The sequence below is a fragment of the Chelon labrosus genome (assembly GCF_963514085.1).
Source record: "Chelon labrosus genome assembly, chromosome: 12".
Lineage (NCBI taxonomy): Eukaryota > Metazoa > Chordata > Actinopteri > Mugiliformes > Mugilidae > Chelon > Chelon labrosus.
The window spans coordinates 14,520,978-14,542,270 of NC_140345.1; the positions used below are offsets into that span (position 1 = coordinate 14,520,978).

Sequence of the window (21,293 nt, forward strand, 5' to 3'; positions counted from 1 at the left end):
CTTCTGGTGAAATACAGGCAACAACAAAAACACAACACGCAACTGTTTCCTGCAGCGTTTCACTGCACGACAAACTAAAATAGTAAAGCCACGTAAATAACAACTTAAAAAAAAATAAAAAATAAACAGCGCACGAGTTTAAAAGCTACACCCCTGAGGGAAACTTTCATTCAATTTATTTTTAATGGTTCTGGTGAGTAAATTATGTTGTGGAGAGACGTTCAGACTGCGCACTACTGTTGGGAGCGCTCAAACCGAGCCACATAAGAGCAGTCTGACCGATTTACACATCGCGTGCGAACTAACCGCTTCTCGTGACAGCGGGACAGATGCTTCTCAGGCAAATGCTGCCTTCACTGCAGGAAGTGTAACGAAGCAGCACGGCGCATGCTCTTTTACCCCTCTGACAAACGGAGGATGAATTATCTCCTGCTGTAAAACGGTGAGTAAAAATACAACTCTACTGTCTTACATGGGTCGGTGGGGTTGTTTTTGTTTTTTTCTTTTAGAGTTTTAGCTTTTTGAGCACCGTTTCTGGAACAGGAGCGCGCGCCGTTTTGTTGTCGGCCGGGGTGTGCGTGCTGCCGCACCAACAGACGTCAGCTCGAGTGGGTGAAGGAGGGTGAGGAAGACACGCAACTATCCGTGCAGGAGTTGTCGGTGATCCAGCAAAGGGCTTCTTAATACAGTGTGGAATATGTACTCTGCTGTTTTGTTTCTGTACAGTCGGATAATCCTACAGGAGTAAATTAACTTCTTCTTTATTGCTTCCTGTTTTATTTGTGTTGTTGTATCCGGCTTCATCTGCTGCTTCTGCAGATCTAAAAGATTATTATGGACAGAACCACTCCACTATAATGTTTTATCATTCTGTTTTTGGTTAATCTGGGAGGATTTTATTCCATTTTTTTTTACCTTGTTGCTATAGATAACAGTCCAGTGGATAGTTTATTCACTTTTTATCCACCTAAATGTGCTGTATATATCTGCCAACAATAACATTTTTCTCTATACATCATAATGTAGCTGTGACCCTTTCATGAATTGTAACACACACTTTATTTATAGTCTACATGACAGCAGACACAAGAGTTAGCATTCCTCTAAGACTGATATCATCTGCAGTGTGCTTAATATGAATTTGGTGACAATACTAAAATTTGCATTTAGTCAAGAGGTTTTTTTTTTTTTATTGGTGTCATGTTTGTGGCAAAAGCAGTGCCATAGATGGATGAGTTTTGCATTTCTGTTATGACTTGATTTGAGAATATCCCTTTAAGTGAGTAAAACGGGATCTTCTGTACCGGTTATATTGCTTTATCTTTACAATTCTAGCCTCTCAGCCCAGGTTTTATTTGAAATTGTAAGTGTGTTTCCCCGTCATCCAGGATACTCATGCACTTCATGTATATAATAGTTAAGGAGTTAGGACATGTCACAGGAGTTAAAGCTCGCCTATATGAGGATTATATCATTTTAAGCCCAGTGTGGTTTATTTCTATGATATTTGCATGCCAGGAAAGACAGTTGGGGGGGGGGGGCTTTTACCGACTTGTGTGTGCATTAAATTGCATGATTGCATGCTTGTGTGCGATTTGAATGTCAGCGTGCGTGCTCTACCCTCTGTGTGCACAGCTCGGTGGGGAGGGGGTGATGGCAGGGGCTGAGGTCACCGTGTCTCCGGGGGAACTAACGCCGGTGAAAGAAGAGGAGGACGCCAACCATAAGGACCAAGTCATCCTGCACCTGCAGCCCATCCTGCATGGGTAACACGGCCTATATCATTACAGCTGCTTTGTCTGTTTGTTGTATGATTGAGTAAGTAGGCAAATATTAGTGTAATCAGATTTGCATATAGACAATTTTTCTGTGCAATAATAAAAATTTTCCCAATGCTTCATGCTTATATTTGGAAAATTATAATACAATTCTCAGATTTCACTGTTGAATTTTAGAACAATTTAACTCTTGAGTCGCTTAAATTATTATATTTATCTGTGTGAATCTGTCGCCCTCTGCAGGGTAAATGGTGACACTGCAGACACTGGTACTACAGTCTTGGCCATTGAGACGCATCCTGGTAAGTGACACAGACATTTACTCCTCACAGCTGAATTTAACTAGAGCAAAACAAAATCGACAACTTGCCTCTACAGTAGCTGTAATATGTTCTGTAATTAATCATTGACAGTGTACTTCAATATATTCAATGTTCAATATTTAGATGAAAGTAAAGCCGAAGGAGAGGAAATTGAATACGGCTACCCCATCACCTGTGGAGACAGCAGGGCGGTGCTGCTGTTTAAGAAGTTTGTTTGCCCAGGAATCAACGTCAGATGTGTCAAAGTAAGCTGATTTTTTATTAATTTTTTTTGTGAGCCGCTGTTTCAGAAGTGTTAATTCATTAGTGCTGGGAAAAACGACTTTGTCTGACACGTCTGTGCAGATTCACAGTCATCTGGGTCACGTTACATCTAAAACAAAGGAAACTGGAGATTTCCCACTCATCCAAGAAGTTTGTTCTGTCCTAATTCAAAAATGAGAAAAGAGGTGGAGCCGTGGCAGGCAGGTGGCAGCTAGCATGGGACGGCACCCACCTGGCTCTCAAAGCACAAGCAGAAGAAGTGAACTGAATTGGATGAGTGATGAAACAACTCAAACAAGTCTAGCTGCCTTTGTTTCTAGCTTCGTTTTACACTGTTAAACATCTCTTAGTAATGCCTGTCTTCTCATTTTGTCAGTTATCTTTGTTTTATTACCATGTCTTTGTATTTATAAGAGTTTTCATTAATATAAATTGTGTCTTTACAGTTCAATGACCAGCTCATCAGTCCTAAGCAGTTCGTACACATGGCAGGAAAAGCCACTCTGAAGGACTGGAAGAGGGCCATCAGACTGGGAGGTGTTATGCTCAGGTAGACTTATATAAAAAATATAAACAAATATATTCTTGTCCTCTTTTTCATCTTATAACAGTTGTATGCTAAATGTAAATCTGAGTTTCCTTTGAGGTCACTTTATTCTGTTACACTGATTTTAAAGTCTCAGACATTAAAACACCCCAGTGAACAATAAATCTCACCCTCATATAATTTATGTGTCTGTGTTTGCCAGTACATTCCAGAGGTAAACTGTAAGCAGCATCATTATGATAACAGGATCAAAAAGCACACACACAAGCTGCCAAGTGATCCTTCTCACCTCTTTATCAAGTTTGCACTTGTTGTGGGTGTTACGGTGAGGCAATGTACAAAACCTAATAGGCAGCATCTGATCTGTTCCTCTTCCTTCCCCCTGAGGCCGGATCAATGTGTCAAACAAAACCACAGGGATGCTATCGGGATTCAGTCCTAATATACCTCAGCAGCTGCGTGGCACAAATATTTTCTTGTGTTGTTTTAACCTGCTTCTCCCCGTGCAGGAAAATGATGGACTCAGGCCAGATAGACTTCTACCAGCACGACACTGTATGCAGCAACACCTGCCGCAGCACTAAATTTGATGTGCTGATCAACAGCGCGCGGCTTCCTTCAGGGACCTCTGTGCAGCCGAGCCTGTCGAGCCTGGCTATTGACCCTGTTGGAGGACAGGTGCCTCCCTTGGCAGGTAGATTTCAGCTGGCATTTACAGTTTGTTGTTCCCCCCCCCCCCCCCCCCCGCCACATATGCTTGAGCTGCTGTTGTGTCACTGAGCTGACACCGACTAAAAATTTTTGAAGCGTCTTGGATATAACTCATTTGCAACGTCAAAACCAATGATTTATTTCCTTGGACTTTATTTTGGTAATATTCCCACTGCTTACTCACCTTCGGTTCGATATGGCGTCATTTTGCTCTGTGTTTACCGACAGGCCTGTTTTGTTCCCATTTCAGCAGATGTGCATAATACAGAAGAGGTGGAGGGGCCTTTGGAGGATAATTTTGGTGCAGAGTGGAGCACTGATCCCCCTCGGCTGGCAATCCCCACAACAGCCAATGGACATTCTGCCAAGAGAAAGAGGGCTGACGCACCTGGTAATTATAAGAATGCATGTTTGGGTGCTTGTGAATGGCTTGAAAAGGATGAAGATGACTGGGTGTGGAACAACAGACTCACGAATGGCTTTGATGAAAAGATGTAGGGACTTTTGAGGCTAAATCATCTTGAGTCGTGTGTCTTAGCATTCATTTGATTCATCACCGTATGTGTGTTATGGAAGGATCCACTGACCCTCCGTCCTCAAGAGGCCGTACATTTGTAAGCCATTTACTTTAATGGATTTACACGGGTCATCCATCAGTCTCTTGTGTCACCCCTCTTGCAGCCATAGCTGTTTGACCCCTCCGAGCCGGTGAACCTCTGAATCTGCAGTTGTGGGATGTTCTCCCGTTCCTGCAGACTGTCCTTAAAAAGTTGCTGACCACAGGCAGGCAGGGAGTCATGTCCCTTTATATTACCCTCACAGGCATCTGACATTTTCTGAGATTGCGGGGACCTAAGCTTTGATTTAAGGGCTTTTAAAGGTGACCTGATTAGGCATTGTTCCAGACGGACCACAGTAGGTAAAATAGCCCGGGGTGACGCATGGCAAATTGCAATGCGTCACTGCACATGCAGTACTGCTTGTCATAGGACTTAAAACAAATTACAATTCTCGGTGTGCATGCTCAGCTCATAGCTCTAACCCTCCATCTACACCAATGTGTCGCACAGTCCTGACACGGACGAATAAATTAATTTATAGCTGTAAACAGGATTTGGACTATTTTCACTTGGTGTATTGCGTTTATCTCGACAGACGTTTAAGCAAACCTGAAAGTGCACGTATCTCTCCACGAGATGAGTTGTCAATCACATCCGACATTTTATCACTCTAACACACTCAGCTTGCGTTTCCCCCAGTTTTCTAGAGACCCCAAGTACTTTTTTATTCCGCCATGAATCTGCCCTGCTTTCTCTCTTCTTGGAGTGCCTCGTCTCTAACCTATTTTCCAGCTCTTCCCTGACTGCCTCTATCACCCATTTAACATCCCCTCTTCAAGTGCTCCACCTCTCCCATTCCCTTTATCTCCTTATATCTTTTTTTCATTGCCACTGCAACCTTGACATCACCTATGTTATCCTCTTCACTTTATTACTCCCTCCGTGCTTCACCTCTCTTCGAATTCCGTGTCTTATTTATTTAACTTTCCATTGTGTTTGACCTTCTTCCCGGTCTCTTCCTCAGCACACATCAGATTGCATACGTTCACACACAATACCTCACCGATGGTGCCTACACGTCCCTCCCTCAGCTTTCTGTGGCTCTTAAAATGAAAAGAGAAACTCATACTGCAGTGAGTAATAACAATAATGTTGCCTAATGCCCTTCTTTAGATGGAGTGTTGAGGCTATGGAGGGGTGTGGCAGACTCTGGGCTGATGGGGGAGGTCTTGTCCACTCTCCACACGGAACTGATAACCACTTTTAAGGGGGTGGAGCTTCGCAGCGAGAAGGCCAACCTGCAGGAGACGGGTAAGCTCCAGCAGTGGGACCTGTCTAACTTCTGGACTGGTAAAATGCCAGCCAAAAAAAATAACAAAAACAGAAAAAAACCCAACTAAATTTGCTTTTAGAAGAAAATGCATGCACATTGATTCTTTTTTTAAAGTAATTTCTTAATCAGCAGAATTAACTTTGAACAAACAGATACAATCTAACTCATCTGAGCCTTGTAGCTGAATTTTGATTACTCTGTTTTGTCAGATGCCATCATACTGAATTCCTTGTGTGACATGTTTGGACTTTTGGACTCGGTGAAGCAAGCACTGGACCTGAGGCGCAGCCAGAACGAAGAGAACAAAGTCCACAACAGCGTTTATGGTGAGACAGCTGCCAAATCCAACATACGCCGCACACAGACAGTCTGATCCCAGAGGATCGTAATAACTTATATCTTGTTTCTGTGCAGTGTTGGATGAGATCGTGGGCCACCAGAAGAAGCAGAGTTGTAATAAAAGCGCGTCTCACAAAAACTCATCCTCAAAACACCTCCGACCTCAAAGCCAGTCAAACAGCCACAACTTGCTGCCCTCCGTCAAAACAAGCTCAGTGATCCAGCCGCTATCTGCCACCGGCTTATCGGCCGCATCGTACGCTCAGCTCACAATAAACCCTCGTCTCTTCACCCATTTCTCTAACATCGTCGGCCAGCGTCTCCGCGCCAGAGCCGACAGGAAAGACAGAGATTGCCACAGCGCCGCGCTGGAGAGGGAGCAGGAAATCAATGAGCCGGGGAACCAGGACGAGGCCTGCCGGATGGGACAGGGGCGCGGCGAAAAAGAGGACACCTCAGGGATCCACAAGGAGCCCGGGCAGAGGACTGGAGAGTTTCAGGATGATTCCCCTATCAGAAGTGAGGAGGTAGAGGAGACAGAAAGACTGCATGACATTGAACAAATGATTATAGTGAAAAAGGCATCAAAGAAACATAAAAGTAAGTGAGCCAGTGGGATTCTGCGGGACGAATCGCGCCACTGTGCCCGAGAGTAAAAAAAGGCACGCAATTAAAAAGCTGTATTACTTTGTCAAACTTTCTCTTGTACGTTCAAATATATACAGGAGGTAGTTTTGCTGCGGCCCCTGCAGTGGTGTTACAAGCACAGGATCGTACACGGCCAGGTTAAAGTAAAGATGCGAAGACACCTAAGACACATTAAGGGACGTATTAAGGGACGCATTGGTGAATAGATTGCTCAGACTGCATTTTAAGGGGACGCTTATGACCAGATTCTTTAGTTGTGTGAGCACACAATGTGTCCCAGACATGTTGATGGACCATCTCCTCAACTGACGTCCTCCCCTTAAACAGAGTTTTGCCTCATTCATACAAAGAATTCATAAAATACACAGTATATTGCAGTATGGTGGTGTTATTTTGGGACTCAGGGCAATTCCAAAGGGGCGTTTTTAAAAACAATTTGTTGAGATTTTATTGAGCAAAAACAGTCCATTGAGAAAATAATCCGTAGTTCAGTTGAAAACCATCAGAGTTATCTCTTGTTTGTTTGGATATAGCATTACTAGATAGCAGGTAAATGTGAAATAATGCTAAATGTTTCTAAATTATACTCTAAAGACTCCATTCAAAAGTCTGTAAATATAATATCCCTCGCCAAAAAGGTAGCTGGTAACTTTTTCTGGAATTAAACATTTTTTTCTTAATATTTGTTATTGAATATACTTGTCTTGTGAGCTAAACGTGTGTTTTGAATTTTACACAATCTAGATTTTTGTAAAATATACCTCACTCAGGCTCGTGTCTAGCACCTTAGGGTCTAATGACGCCCAAGGCCAGCCGGAGATCTATGCACCAGACTCACAGCCTGAAGAAGACATTATTCTTCAGTTCTGACCATGAAAACTCAATTTAAAGTCATTAATAAGCACAGTTGCATTTTAAAGACCACAGTCCTCTTTTATGTGCTGCAAATACAGAATCTATTCATTTTCTTACCCTCTCTTTGCTATAGAAAAACTACAGGAGAAAGTGAGATTAATAAGAGGCACTAAAGGTCCATGATGTCCTTGTAAGATAATGAATACATTTAAAATAAATAAAACTTTCTGTTTAACATTTGAACTGAATTCACTGGAAAACTCAAACGCTGTGTCTGGCTTCCTCTCACAGCCATGCTGGACTCCCAGACAATTTTCCGTTTGACTGATCGCCGACGTCGAACAAACATTTCGTATTTGTCACCTAATGGAAATTGTCCTTTTTTCCATTTCACAATGCTTCAAAGTTCCACCTGGCAGATAAAAGTGTAGTAGCAGTTTTCTTCTCTGCGTGAATCACAGTTTGTGGACCTGTTGAGCACCGTTCTGCATGCCAAGGCCGCGTGATAGACAGTGATGGTTTGCCTTTGACAGCTTCTCTCAGAACTGTGATGATATGTTATTATCAATTCATGCGCAACACAGCTTGTGCAGATGCAGTTGCCTGTGAGGCGTTATGAGTGTCAGCTGATAAAATGACTTTCATCGCCGCACAGCTCTCAGCATCTCTGCTAACACCTGTCCTGTGGCTGGATTTGAACGGTGCGGCATCCCATTAGGTTTACTGCGAATTAAACAATCATGCAGTTGAGCAGATTCTGGCCAAAATACTCCCTTGGTTTTAAATAAATTGCTACTCTGTGCTGAATACCATGGCACAAAATGTCCACCATGCCTCAAGTAGGTGTAATTACAGGTGTTAGCTTGACATACATTGCCCTACTTTGGTTTAATTAAGTAATTTGCTGAGCAATGCATCGCTCATTTGTCATTCGAGCTAACAACATTAGAGCAACGTGCTCTCCCGTTGGAAACCTTAGATGCTTGTGTTTGGCCGCTTTTAATTTAATGTTCACTTGCCAACAAAATGAATGATGAAGAGCCTGCCTAATGGCATCTTGATCCGGTTTGGAGTTCAGGAGCTACGGATGAACGTGTCAGCTAGATTATATTTTTAACATGGAGAGGAGGTGCAGTGACGTCAGCCCTCTGCAAGGTGTTTAATCTTAAAGGTGAATCTCAAAACCCAAATAAAGATACAATCAAATACATTGCATCTGTGCAATAATTCACAGTCATATGCACACCTCTAATGTTTTTACACATGTTATACAAGACGGTGACATGGCAACCTTGCATGTGCTGTATGTGTCAAAGTGACTTTACAAGTCTTTTTATGTAGCTATCTATAGATATATGTTTGCATTTCAATTTGCACATGTCATAAAATCAAAGAGAGGTTTCTGCTAGCCTGTATGTCGAAAATCCTCCCAACAGATATGAGGAGGTGCGAGTAGAGAGGGGAGGGAAAAAATGTAACATCAAACGCAAATTCAATGCAAACGATGTGACAGACTATCTAATGCATGGAGAAATATGCTTCGCACTTGACAGGGGTGGGCGTGAAGACGCGCATAAGTGTCTGTCCTGAGTGAATATGTGACTAACCCGAAGTTGTAAAACAGCCGCTAGCATGAGAATAAAATAAATCTTCTTTCAGAATTCATTATGTACCCTATGCACCGATCAGCCACAACATTATGACCTAATATTGTGTAGGTGCCTCTAAAACAGTTGTGACTCATCGGAGATTGGACATGGGCCTTCTGAGGGTGTCCTGTGGTGTCTGGCAACAGAATGTTGTTGGTGGGGGCCTTTGGGTCCTATGGGTTGAGGGGAGGGGCCTCTGTGGATCATCCTACAGATACTTGGGATCTAGTGAATTTGGAGGCCAGGTCAACACCTTGTGCTGTTTTTCATGTTGTTTGAGTTTTTCCCTAAACTGTTTTTGTGTGTGTGTCTGTGTCAGGCTGCATCCTGCTGGGGATGGCTGCTACCATCAAGGAGTGTCATTGCTATGGGGGTGGGGGTGCCTGGTCTAGTCTAGGTGGGTGGTACATGTCTAAGTAACATCCACATGAATGCCAGGTCCAAACATTTCCCAGCAGAACATTGTATTGCCACAAGATGGCCAATGTTATTTACTTCTCGTGTCAGTGTTTTTAATGTTGTGGCTGATCAGTGTATCTGTTTTCATTAGACTTTGGACAATTTCAAAAGGTGAATATCTGAATGGTTAGATCTGATTAGAATTCAAAGGATGAAAGTTTTCTGACTATCTGAACATTGCCCATCCATTTTTTAATGATCGCCCACCCTGTAGAGGGTTGCGGGGGCTATGGAGCCTATCCCAGCTGGCATCCAGGGGAAGGTACACTGCGGACAGGGCCCCAGTCCATCACGGAGAGACATGCACATCTATGGCCAATTCAGAATCACCAACATAAGCAGTCTTTGGTCTGTGGGAACCCACGGAGCGCCTGCAGGCACAGGAACGCCATGGACGGAGAAAGGCCCCGGCCCGCCCGCAGATTGACCTCAAACATCAGCCTGTAATGTGCATTTAATTGTCATTTTCACATTAAAAATCAGTTTTGCGCTTTTACAGTTCGAATATTAAAGAAGTGAGCCAAACCATACTTAAGAGAGAGCTAGAGAGAGAAGTCCTCTTGGTTCCCATGAACACACAAGCCTTGGAGCACACACACACACACACACACACAGTCTGGGGTTTTGCTTGGCCGAGGTTTGAATACCACAGTGTCGTTACCGCGCTTGGCCGCTTGGAGGCGCCCGGCTCATACTCGCTGCACTCGTCTGCGGGGAAGTGGAGGCTGGGAAGGAAAGTGGGCTTGAGAAAGAAATCTCTCCCCTGAACTGTTTACCCTGACGTCAGTTTGCAGAACTAGCTCTGCCCTGTCTCCCTCAGCGTCTCCGAAACTCCACTCCAGTCAGATTTTTTTTTTTTTGGAGGGGGAGAGAGAAATAGATGGGCTCTGCTGTTCCGCCACTCGCTCGCCCGGATCCCACGGAGTGAATGAAATGTTTTCTCCCGCACATTTAAAGTGGACTAAAACATCTACACGATGAACACCTGCGCTTTTCTGTTGATTTTGACTGTTCAGATCTACGCCGATGGCATCGAGGGGCCAACAGGTAAGACGCGCATTCTTCCTCGATCTCCTGAACGCAGTTGGGAAGTTTTTAAATGCGGATGAAACTCCGTTAAAAGCAAAAGAGGGGCTAGTCTGGCGGAGATGCCAACTTTGTGAGGCTGTTCCATAAACACGTTTCTGCGTTTATCTGCGGCGTCCTGCCGTATCCCGTGACTTATTAATGGGGCAATATAAATCCTCCCCGCAGAGAAAACGAAACACTATTTTATAACTTTGTAAACAGAAGCGTTAAGTTTTATTAGTAAAGAAAATAAAATGTTGCTTATGTGGTTGGACTGCGTATTGGCGCTCCGAGGGGAAGGATCCCATTTCCCCAAACAACAGCCCTCTCTGCGCTGCTTCAGCTTTCTGTTATCGCTTTTGAAAGGCGCCAGGTAGCCTCAAGGTGTTTGACGTTGGAGTCCAAAGTTACAAACCAGTGAAAGCATTTTCCCTAGAACTGATTTTTTTTTTTTGCCTATTATATCAATATTTGCGAGAGGGAGTCTCTCATATCCTCACAGCTTGAACCAATCTGTGATGACATCCAGAGGCTGGAGCTCCTGCATATGCTGGCGTCAAGTTGCAGAGCTGAGTCTTGACTCAGTGGCTGCTTAAAAGTTTACATTTTTAAGGAGGTTTGCGAGGCTGCAGACCATATTCCTGCAGCCTGGAGGAGGTGGATGCATTGCTCTGCTGGATTCCTCTGATGAGTGATGATGATTTTTTTTTTTTTTTTTTTTTTTGGTTGTCTGGCTGCAGGATGCTCATAAACCAGCTCCAAATCTTCCAGAATTAGATTACAAATCTAATTGTAATCATCAAAGCCTCACTTTTTCTGTTTCGTGAGCAAACCGGCAGTCTGGATTGTGTTTCCTTTTCAGTCAAAGTGTCCAAATTGTTAAAAATTTTGACTTTCCCCTTCCATTTCAGTTTGCAGCATATGTACATCTTTCCAAAATAAAAATCTGGCACATCAGAAAGGTGGAACAAGCATGCCATCCAAAAACATGAGACAGACCATTTCACATTCAGCCAAATTCCTGTTTCCAAAATCAGCTTTTATTCGTTTAGTTCAAGCAACGCAGCAGCAGCAGAGCTGTGTTTTGAACATTTTTGTTTGTCTAAAGGCTGAGATGCCTGCTTGAATTTCTGTCGTAGCCTACATATGCAAAACGGGGCCCCTGTGGAGCGTAAAAAACCAGGGTAATAAGGCAGTAATATTGATAACATTTACACTGCAACCCCGTGGAAAAATGCGACATAGTCATATTTTTAATTGAAATGCAGCCAATATTTGTGTTTCTCCCCGGCTCTGCTGCTGTTTCGTGAGAGACGCGAATGCTCAGTGCAACACTTGTATGGATAACACAACAACAGCAACGACAACAACAACAAAGGAGAAAAAAAAATAAAGAACAAACCCATGCACGCAAGCAGAATGTGTATTGTCGAGGGCTGAATGGAGCACATCATTAAGAGGAATGGGCCGAGACATATGAAGGATTAAATCACACGCAGGTAATTAAAAGAGCTGAATGGAACAGCAACGCTTCAGCACGCAAACGCTGTGTGAGGGTGTCAACAAAAATTGACACCATGTTGGTTTTTTAGTTTGGGAACTGGAGTGTTGCGAGCTTCACCATCTGCGCTTTTACATTCCCATTAGTCGCTAATGCTGCATGATTTTTGTGGCTTCACTTCCCTATACGTGACTGATCCCCTCTTGGCCCGGCGCCTTTCGTGCCTCTCCACCTGCCCACATCCTGTAGGAGGAGGAATTATGGATGCAGCCCCAAATCTTCTTTTGATTAACGCAGCCTTTAGCTCTGTGATTGCGTGTAGACCACACCTTAACCTTGACTGCTTAATAACAATTAGGAGTCAGCTCTCCTTGGGGATTTCTTGCCCTTTTCACCCCATCTCATCCATACTTCCCATAATTCTTTCTTGCTTATTATTACTGCCATCAGTCCATGCTGTCAGTTCACGGGAAGTGAAATTATTGCATGCTATGAGATATGGCAACTCTCTGCTGCACTGGTCTTGACTGCAAAGGGGGGAAAAAACAATCCATTTTGCATATTTGCTCAGGCACAAAGAGGTTATGAACGTGAAAGAGAAGCTTCCGGTTGTATCCTTATGTGTGTGTTGTTGTATATATTTCCTTGTGTAAAGCCCAATCTGACACTTTCACTCCACTGTCGTCTCTTCTGGGAATAGGGTGGATGTTCATTTACCATCTGTTTCCTCTATTAGTCGCGAATGTTGTCAACTGAGCGGTGTAATTATCCCGCGTCTCATGACTCATTTCCCAGTTTGATCTAAAAGTTAAGGCAGAATATCCTTCTTTTTTTTTTTTGCTTATTTCAGTGAATACGATAACACTTGGATCGAGATGAAAAGGAGTGCGGAGCCCAGACTGTCTAGTTTTGCGCGTGGCGTGGAATGTATAATATTTTAGGGCTTGGGGTTTACAGAAACATCATCGTGATGTAGAACCACTAGCTCAAAAAAGAGGCAAGGAGGGAATGGAGCTGTGATCATCAAATGATCTTTGGCCAGTTTGTCCAACATTTGTGGTTATTCCTTCTTCAACGTTGGGATGTAGTGTTTTTCCTTAAGTGTGGGCTGTCAGTTAAGGGAAATAACCAGCAGATTAATTAATGACAAGTGTCATTGTTGACGATGACACCAGATATGCTTTTTTTTTATTACTCGTATTCTTCACATCATTCTGATTAGAGACTCCAAACAAGCTGTTTGCGTGACACTAAATAAAGTGATCAATAAGATATATGGGCTCGCCTGCCCCCCAAAAATAAATCATATTATACCCTTTTTGACATGTGCAAAGTGGTTCTAGTCGCTGTGGAGCTTTGAATCTGCTGGAAATGTAACCATAGAAGAAGAAGTTTGCCCTCAGCTTTATTGATAGGACTGAATTCATGCAATAGAAGAAGAAGAAGAAGAACAGGATGGACCCATGCTGAGTCCAGACTGGTTCCTGTCCCGTCTCAAACGCTTTTAAAGCACATTAACAGGCAATTGACATCACAGAAGAAAACAAAAACTCATCTTGGGATTGGGTCTCAACTGTCACACAGAGATAGCACTGTATAAAAGGTAGAGCACATATGCACTTATCTAGTTCTATAAACTTTGAGGTATAAGAGTCTTAAGCAAGATAGTCAATAATTCAGGTCCATCTTCTCATGAAGATAGGCACTTTTAGCTGTAACTGGGCAGTCGTATATTCCATCATGTAGACATGCTTTACTTTCTGTAACCATTGAGAGATCATGGGAGGTTCAGGCTTCATCCAATTAATAGTAATCATTTGTCTTGAGATCATCAACAAAACATGTGATATATAACATTGGTCTGTGCTAAACAGATGGTCAAGAATAACATCTAATATAAATAACAGAGTGTCCATGGGGAGGTCTATTGCCAAAACTGTTTCCAGATCTTCTTTGACATTTTTCCAAACTATTTGTATTTTCGGACAGTCCCAAAATATATGAGTATGGTCGCCGACCATACCACAGTTCCTCCAGCATTTGTTGCTGGAATTGTTTTTGGAGACAAAAGTTGTTGACGGTGTCCTGAAGAACCTGATTTGGCTTCCAACCCCCTTGTGACATCTGGAGCATATGTTTTCCCAAGAAGAGTCATCTCAAACGCTTTTTTGAACAACTATGTAACTGCCATGTTTCTACCCTTCCTGGAAACTTCATCAGAAGGTTTACACCACCTTTGTCAATCCAGTCAGGTTGGATCGGGCCCTTCTGGTCCAATTGAGGTGGTAATATGAGGCATTTGTATTCATTTGTATGTTGCAGAAGAGATTAAAGCAGGACTTTGCGATTGTTCTACCCAAAAGAGGACAAATCAAATGATTGCGTGGATAAAAAATAGTTTATATGAAGTAGTTTTCATTTTCAGTTCAATAGAAATGTCCTCATGCTGTTTAAATATGTTTGCTGCTCCACCAATTTCAATGTTCTTATCGATAAAAAAGGGTTATTCTTACATTATTCATGTCACTGCTCCTATTCGCAGCCGGTACATATTGGTTCTTGAGAGTCCATTAGATGTGCTCACTGTAATAGGCATCTAACTGAATGGAAAAAAGAGTGAGCTTGCGATGCATTTGTGAAATACTGGTGGTGGTGGAGGGGGGAAAAAAAAAAAAAAAAAAAAAAAATGAAACCATCATGTTAGAAATGTTGCCACAGACTCTCAGCAAATCGACCATGTGGAAGAGTTCCCCCGCAGGAACCGGGCCACCGTCTGCGGATGGAGTGTGAGGGGCAGTAGGGATTGGTTCCTAAATCAGACTCCTGAAAAGACTGGTTGATTTTCATCCTGGTTGATTTCCATCTTTGTGATGTAATTCAGAGAGCAGATGGAAAACTTTGCGGCTAGCGGAGAGGAGGGGGGTTGTGGGGGGTGGAAGGAGGATAAGATTGGGAGAGAATGACAGAGAGAGGAGAGGAGAATGACAGAGGGATTCGTTCGGATACAGTATATCATCAGGATGTTTTGTTTTCAGCTGAGGCCACAGCAGGACTTGTGTGCACCGGGCTCTGAGCGCTCATGTGTGTGTGATTAAACGCCCCGCTTATGAGAGAGGTCCTCTGCTCTGTCTCTTCTTGCGCTGATCTATTGTAATGTGGGGCTGTGTGGAGTAGAGCCAGACGCAGGCCGGCTTACTCATCTCACAGCGCTGGAAGATGAAACATATCCATCTACTGTATGTGCTCAAGGAACACTGCTTCATGCCAAGTGCCACGACTGGCTCTCCTCTTCGGTGGAACTGCGCGTCCAATCAGGGGCCTCCTCCGTCTCGAGCCGGTCTCATTTCTCATCTCCTCGTGATGTTTGTGCCGTGCTGAGTGTGCAGAGACTTCTATATGCAAGGCTGCAGCTCGCGCACACGTCTTGTGGTTGTTGTGCTTAATTAATCCCGCTAAGCATTTTGCTGTTCTCTTTCTAATTATCGCATGTTACCGTTCTGTTTCTAAATCAGTCCCATCTATTTTTTTTTTTTTTTTTTACCTACTGTGTGTTGCGGCCTACTCAGGCAGAGGATTGTTTGCTCTTTTCAGAAAGGTCAAGCACTGGTTGGGAGTCATGTTTCTGAGGCAGAGAAAGAGCAGGTCGCTGTCTTTGAGGACAGGGTGAAGCCCAAAAAACACAACACTGTTTCTCCTCTGCCGTTTAGCCCGGCCTCCCTCTCTGTGTGCTTCCCTCAGATCAACTCTCGTCAGCCAACAAAGCTCTGAAAGGAAGCACTCGAAGTGAAACCTGGCAAATTAGAGATAATTATACATGACACTCATTATCCCGCGGAGGTCTCTTATTGTAAGTGTATTGTTAAGGGGTCAGGAATGAGGACACGTCCACAGAAACAACAAGTGAGAAATCATAAAATGAATTTCCACCTTTAGAAAAGAGTTAAAGGGGAATTACTGTTTTTTTTACAACCTTTTCCATTTCTGGCATAAAATACTATTGTTTACTCACCCATATCACTTTGTCATTTGGAGTCATTCGGACGATATTTAGATCTACGTACAGTATATCCATATAGTGGGAGTGACTGAGGCACCGAAACGCAGCCTCTAAATAACGCATTATCTGCCGCGAAACTCGTTCACTTCACCAATATTTTGTTATGATACGCTAGTGCTATTCCCTGTTAAGTACGTAGTTACCTGTTGTCATCATCCGGGGTCTGTAGATGGACCTACTAACCTCTGACCCGGATGATGTCATCTCTGAGCGCCACGCTTTACCTGTAATTTACTACTGCTAGTTTTTTTGCAACATGGCTGAATATTTTTCCGATTCTGAGGCTGTGGACGACGACTTTGTTTATGATGGACGACCTTACTATTTTGAGCCAGAGTATACGGATGAGGAGCTTGTTGAAAGGAGGATGAGGAGGCAGAGAGAGGAACAGCTGGCCAAAGAACAACAAACCGCTGCACATCCGCGAATAGATAACAGGTACTCCGGGCTCAGCGGGAAATAGCACTAGCGTATCATAACAAAATATTGATGAAATGAACGAGTTTCGCGGCAGATAATGCGTTATTTAGAGGCTGCGTTGCGGTGCCCCAGTCACTCACACTATATGGATATACGCGGATCTAAATATCTGACGAACGACTCCAAATGACACCAAAGTTATATGGATGAATAAACAATCGTATTTTATGCCAGAAATAAGGTCCAGGTTGTAAAAAACAGTAGTTCCCCTTTAATGCCTGATCGGTGTAGTACTGTGAACAAGTTATAGGATATTTTTCGGTGCCCCATTCACTCCCACTATATGGATAACGACTTCAAATGACACCAAAGGATGGAGTTTATATAGGTGAGTAAACGATCGTATTTTGTGCCAGAAATAAGGTCCAGGTTGTAAAAAACGGTAATTCCCCTTTAAAAGACCATGAAACCTAAAACAGTGAGACACTGGTGACTGACCAGGCCTGATTCTCTAAAGAAAACTGAAAACCACTCAAGTTAAATGAATCACATATGTATTCAAGCACTTTTGTTCTCATTATTATTATGCTGTATGTTTCCTTGAACATTTTAGCCAAGAATCTTCAATTTTCCCTCGCACACTTATCCAGGCACTTCAAATTCCATTTAACCATATTCTAAGCAATGCACAGACCACTCATTCACTATTTTAATTTGAAAGTTGTACCCTGTGACATATGCTATGAATGTTTTAGCATATTGATGAGTAAATAAGTGCATGTGTTTGCCGGCACCGCGTTAGCCTGTAGGTGCAGGAAACCACACGCTGAAGTCCCAGGAAGCAGGAAGGTCTCACGGTGCTCAGTGACTCAGCCGCCCCTGACGCTAGCAGAGGGCTTGAGCTGCCGCCTCTGTGAGCTCCTCGGGGGTTACTGTGACACCTTCCAGCACCCTGGATGAGATGCCAAGCTCTTGAGAGATTTACAGTCACCGGCCTGCCTTGGTCTGTCTCTTCCTTTCCTCTCGGCAGCCAAAGTGCAGTTTTCTCAGCTCCATCCGTCAGGTGTTATAAATGTGGTATTGATTTTTCAAACCCTTGGAAGTCCATTTTACTTGAATTTGATCAAAGTGGCATCCCGCCTGTGGCCTGCAAGCTCGGTGCAGGAGCGGGAATTAGCCAGGTGGCCGGCCAGGGCTTGCATGACGTAATCGCATACAAGGAGCTTGGTTTGCTGCAGAGAAATGTCAGTAGTGTCGTGTAGAGCACAAGTAAAAAAGTAGAAGTCTCTTCACTCTTCTCTCACACATGAAAGAGTGAGTCTTATTTCCATAAGAAGGCTGCCTACTCTATATTAAAAATAAGCTACAAAATATCTGGTTGATGTACTGCTAGGAAATGAAAGAGCTATTATTCCCATTATCATAAAAGCATATGTTTTACTTGAATAATAGACACAGAAGTTTATCATCGAGCACAGACGCTCTTGTGTTTGTTGCCCGATATGAAAGAGTGAGACTGCATAGCTCCAGCATACACACAGATGTGTAATTATCCAACAAAGAAAAGAGCAGGGCTCTGAGCCGCAGCCGTTTCAGTCCTCGTGTTTGCATCCCCAAAGGTAGCGAGTTCCAGACTGCAGAAAGTGGGTCTGCAAGACTGATGCTGCGAGTGCTGTTCCTTATCCCCTGCCCAGAGGAAAGAAAGCCTCCTGAGCAGTTTATATTTAGCCCGCTGGCCGTGTTCCCGCTCTTTACCTTTCTCTGTGTCAACAACTTTACAACTAGATTCTTCAGGCTCTCTGTTCCGGTGTATTTGGTGCGCGAGGAATGCTCAGGTTGCCGGAGTCAAAGTTCAGGATCGGGCCAGGGTGTCGAGACCTGACCTGTTGTTCAGCTGCCGGTATAGTCCTCTGCATGTGAAATCCGACGCCCTGACACTCCTCTGAACGTCACTTTCATTTTTCTCCCTTCCGATGTAATGCATGCGGGATTTAGCTAGTCTTTGTCTGTGATATGATGCTTTTCTCTCCATCGGGAAGCGGCTCTTCTGGTTGGACCAGTTCGTTGGTGTTTGGCTGAAAAACGATTCTAAAGACCCAAGCACTTTTCACTCGGAGGCATCTCATACATTAGACCGGCAGTCTTTCACATAAACTTTATTAGGACAGGGGAAATTGAAGAGCAATAAAGTGTAACAGAGGATGGATAATGTCCACTGTGCTCGTTAAAACAAAAACACAGTACGTGATGCTTGTCCAGCATAAACACTAAAGCTAACACCATTTAAAAATAAACACGTATCCGCTCAGTTGTATAGCTTTCATTACGTGTTTGCTGTTGAATTGAAGGTATTTCCTCTGTCTGTCCCTCGTGGCACAGTGGTGGCAGTCGGCTGTGACAGCTCCTTGTGCTGGTGGGTTATGGGCGGGTCGTGGCAGCTGCGGTAGCACAGGTGGTAAATCAGTCAACAGATTGATTTCAAACCTGTTGAGAAATGTACAACATGTATGAAGCGGTTGATTTAAAACTTGTTCCCGTTATCGCAGAATGCTTGCAGGCCTAATTCTGTTCTGACGTAGCGTTTGATTTATGGTAAGACTAATTAAAACGGTGGATCTACAGAGTGATATTCATGCTTATACTGTGCCGGCTCCTAGCGGCGGCCGAATGGGTTGAAAAGCTTTTGTCGAGTGATGTTAGTAAGAGAGTTTGGGAACTCGGCCGGCCTTGGATGCTTTGTTCTTATTCAGGTGTTGAAGTGAGGCAGAACAAAAGCAGAGCTTATTGATTCCTCAAACACAGCCTGTCACAGTCAGCCTATTGTCTTCTTCCTCTTGAAACTCTCCTTTCGATCCTACATGACCTCCCATCACAATCCTCCTCACTTTGACACGCCACTATTCATTGCACAGGGGATCCCGAGTACCTTTTTTTATTTTATTTTTTTCCTCCACACGAAAATCCCGCGATTCCCACGCTGCCGGATGCACTTAGCGTGGCTGTAAGACATTTCAGGGGCAAGGTAGTTCCGGGTTCGCTCCTCTTTACAGTTCCCCGTGTGACACAGCTTGCACATTCATTAACAGCTGATACCGAGAAAACAGTATCTATTATTCATTTATTTTGACGAGGCGGTATAATTGCCTGAAGGCATGAAGTTAAAACAGGATTTTTCTGCCCAGTGTGTTTTAGACGGCGTGCGAGACATTTCTGCAAGGCCACTAATGAAGAGAGAGAGCTACTGACCGGGAAAATATGTGCCCTTTATCTTCTGATCACGGTGCTTTTATTGTGTTTCACTGAAAGAGGTGCGGGATTCCTCATAATGGCGGCGCACGGCTTTGATGTTCAGGTCTGTTTAGGGCCAGAAAAATGATGCTCTTCTCACTTGAATTCCAAATGGTGTAGCCCTGACAAACCTACCCTCTAGGGTCTCTGGGCCTCCAGGGTCCTCCAGGTTCTCTGGGTCCTCCTGGATTAGTTATTGCTCAGTTGTCCTGGTGTTCCTGAGAGACAACCCATCATCCAGTTTGAAACACCTGTCCTGACTGCGTGACTCAGCAAGCACAGCCGGCTGGTGATTTTCCCCCAAGAGAAAAGGGGCTTTATGGGTGGATTGAAGTTCAGGACGAATCCTTTCCATGTCACTCTGCACACACTATATCTACCGAACTGCTTGTCTGTCTGTGGAAGAGAGTTCCTTCCTCTGTCGTTCCGGTTTTCTCCTTGATGAAGTTTTCCTTCATCCGACTCAAACGCCTGAGAAATAGAAAGCCGTCTTATGCTTTACGGATCGTGAAGTCCATTGAGGCAAATTTGTGATTTGTGATCTGGGGCTCTCAGCCTACCTTTAGTGCTAAGCTGGCACTGAAAATTGACCTTTTTAAAAGTGCTTTCGGCGGGTGATTCTTCAAATGTCGGAAAGGGGGAGCTTTTCGAAAATGCTGACACCTCCACTGTGACGTGATCTGCTGTAAAGCTGCCGGCTCACAAGGCCTGCTCATGCACGGCCGAGGAGATTCCAGTGCTGTTGTTTTCCGGCACGCTTTTAGAGATGTGTCTGGAAAGGCTACCTAGGACGGAAAGACTTCACGCCATTTTCATGCCAGCGCCGGGGAGCTACTGCAGCCAAAGGCAGGGCACCGGTTGCGTGTCTCACATTAGCACAAAGCCAGAAATATGCAAGAATGTCCAGGGAGCCCACGGGGTGTCGTTAACAAAGAGCTTAATTCAAGACCCCAAACAGAAGATTGTAATTATTGCTTGGCCCTTATGTGTGTGAGTATATGTGTGTGGGTGTGTGTGTGCATACTGGCGAGTGCCCTGGTGTGTATTTTGTGTATGCGAAAGAGCCAGATTGGCGATTGTTCCCGTGCACTTGATTATATGTAAATATTTGCTGAACTCCTTTGGCCATTGTGAACTTCCATAAATCTTGGCCACGTGGATTATTACGGAGCTTTTGTTTGCTTTCTTCTTCCATGGTGTGGAAATGCTAATGAAAAAAAATTAGCATACCATTGTTAGGACGTAGTCTTCTTATGATAAATGCGCTGCACTGCAAAGATCAAAAAGTCAGGCTTTGGTGCAGAAAAGGGTTTCGGAGTAATTCTGTGTTTACAGAGTCGCTGGAGTACACAGCGTGTAAGAGAACTCGGAGCAGGTCGGCCCTGGCCTTTGTCTGTTCGGACAGCCAGGGTAATTAAGAATCAGCTTAGTTTGGGATTATGGCTGGAAGCAGGCTGATCACAGGGGACAGGAGAAAAAGCATTAGGAGAATG

The 21,293-nt window shown here is 43.9% G+C and overlaps 2 protein-coding genes across 6 annotated transcripts in view; both read left to right on the plus strand.

The window, feature by feature from the left end:
* The first annotated feature begins 241 nt into the window (after window positions 1-241).
* On the plus strand, window positions 242-8,654 carry LOC311496595 (glucocorticoid modulatory element-binding protein 1-like). 2 transcript variants are annotated; one of them, XM_084556483.1, is made up of 10 exons: window positions 242-442; window positions 1,636-1,766; window positions 2,022-2,080; window positions 2,225-2,346; window positions 2,812-2,915; window positions 3,422-3,606; window positions 3,874-4,014; window positions 5,357-5,494; window positions 5,726-5,842; window positions 5,931-8,654. In XM_084556483.1, the coding sequence occupies exons 2-10, from the start codon at window positions 1,654-1,656 to the stop codon at window positions 6,461-6,463; spliced, it is 1,512 nt and encodes a 503-aa protein (XP_084412609.1). In that variant the 5' UTR covers window positions 242-442; window positions 1,636-1,653; the 3' UTR covers window positions 6,464-8,654. The 2 variants fall into 2 exon arrangements, with proteins under 2 accessions (XP_084412609.1, XP_084412610.1); XM_084556484.1 differs by having other exon boundaries at window positions 3,877-4,014.
* Window positions 8,655-10,341: 1,687 nt separating this feature from the next.
* Window positions 10,342-21,293, plus strand: part of ptprub (protein tyrosine phosphatase receptor type Ub) — a 175,724-nt gene continuing 164,772 nt past the window's right edge. For all 4 annotated transcript variants that reach the window (XM_084557541.1, XM_084557542.1, XM_084557543.1 and 1 more), the window contains exon 1: window positions 10,342-10,513. In XM_084557541.1, coding sequence (XP_084413667.1) covers window positions 10,444-10,513 — 70 coding nt within the window. In that variant the 5' untranslated portion in view covers window positions 10,342-10,443. The remainder of the gene's footprint in view (window positions 10,514-21,293) is intronic.

Bases quoted from the DNA above. Each gene is read 5' to 3' on its own strand.
- LOC311496595 (XM_084556483.1), top strand. From the start codon at position 1,654: ATGGCAGGGGCTGAGGTCACCGTGTCTCCGGGGGAACTAACGCCGGTG. The intron at 2,347-2,811 runs GTAAGCTGATTT...GTGTCTTTACAG, and splicing joins TCAACGTCAGATGTGTCAAA to TTCAATGACCAGCTCATCAG. The intron at 5,843-5,930 runs GTGAGACAGCTG...GTTTCTGTGCAG, and splicing joins AGTCCACAACAGCGTTTATG to TGTTGGATGAGATCGTGGGC.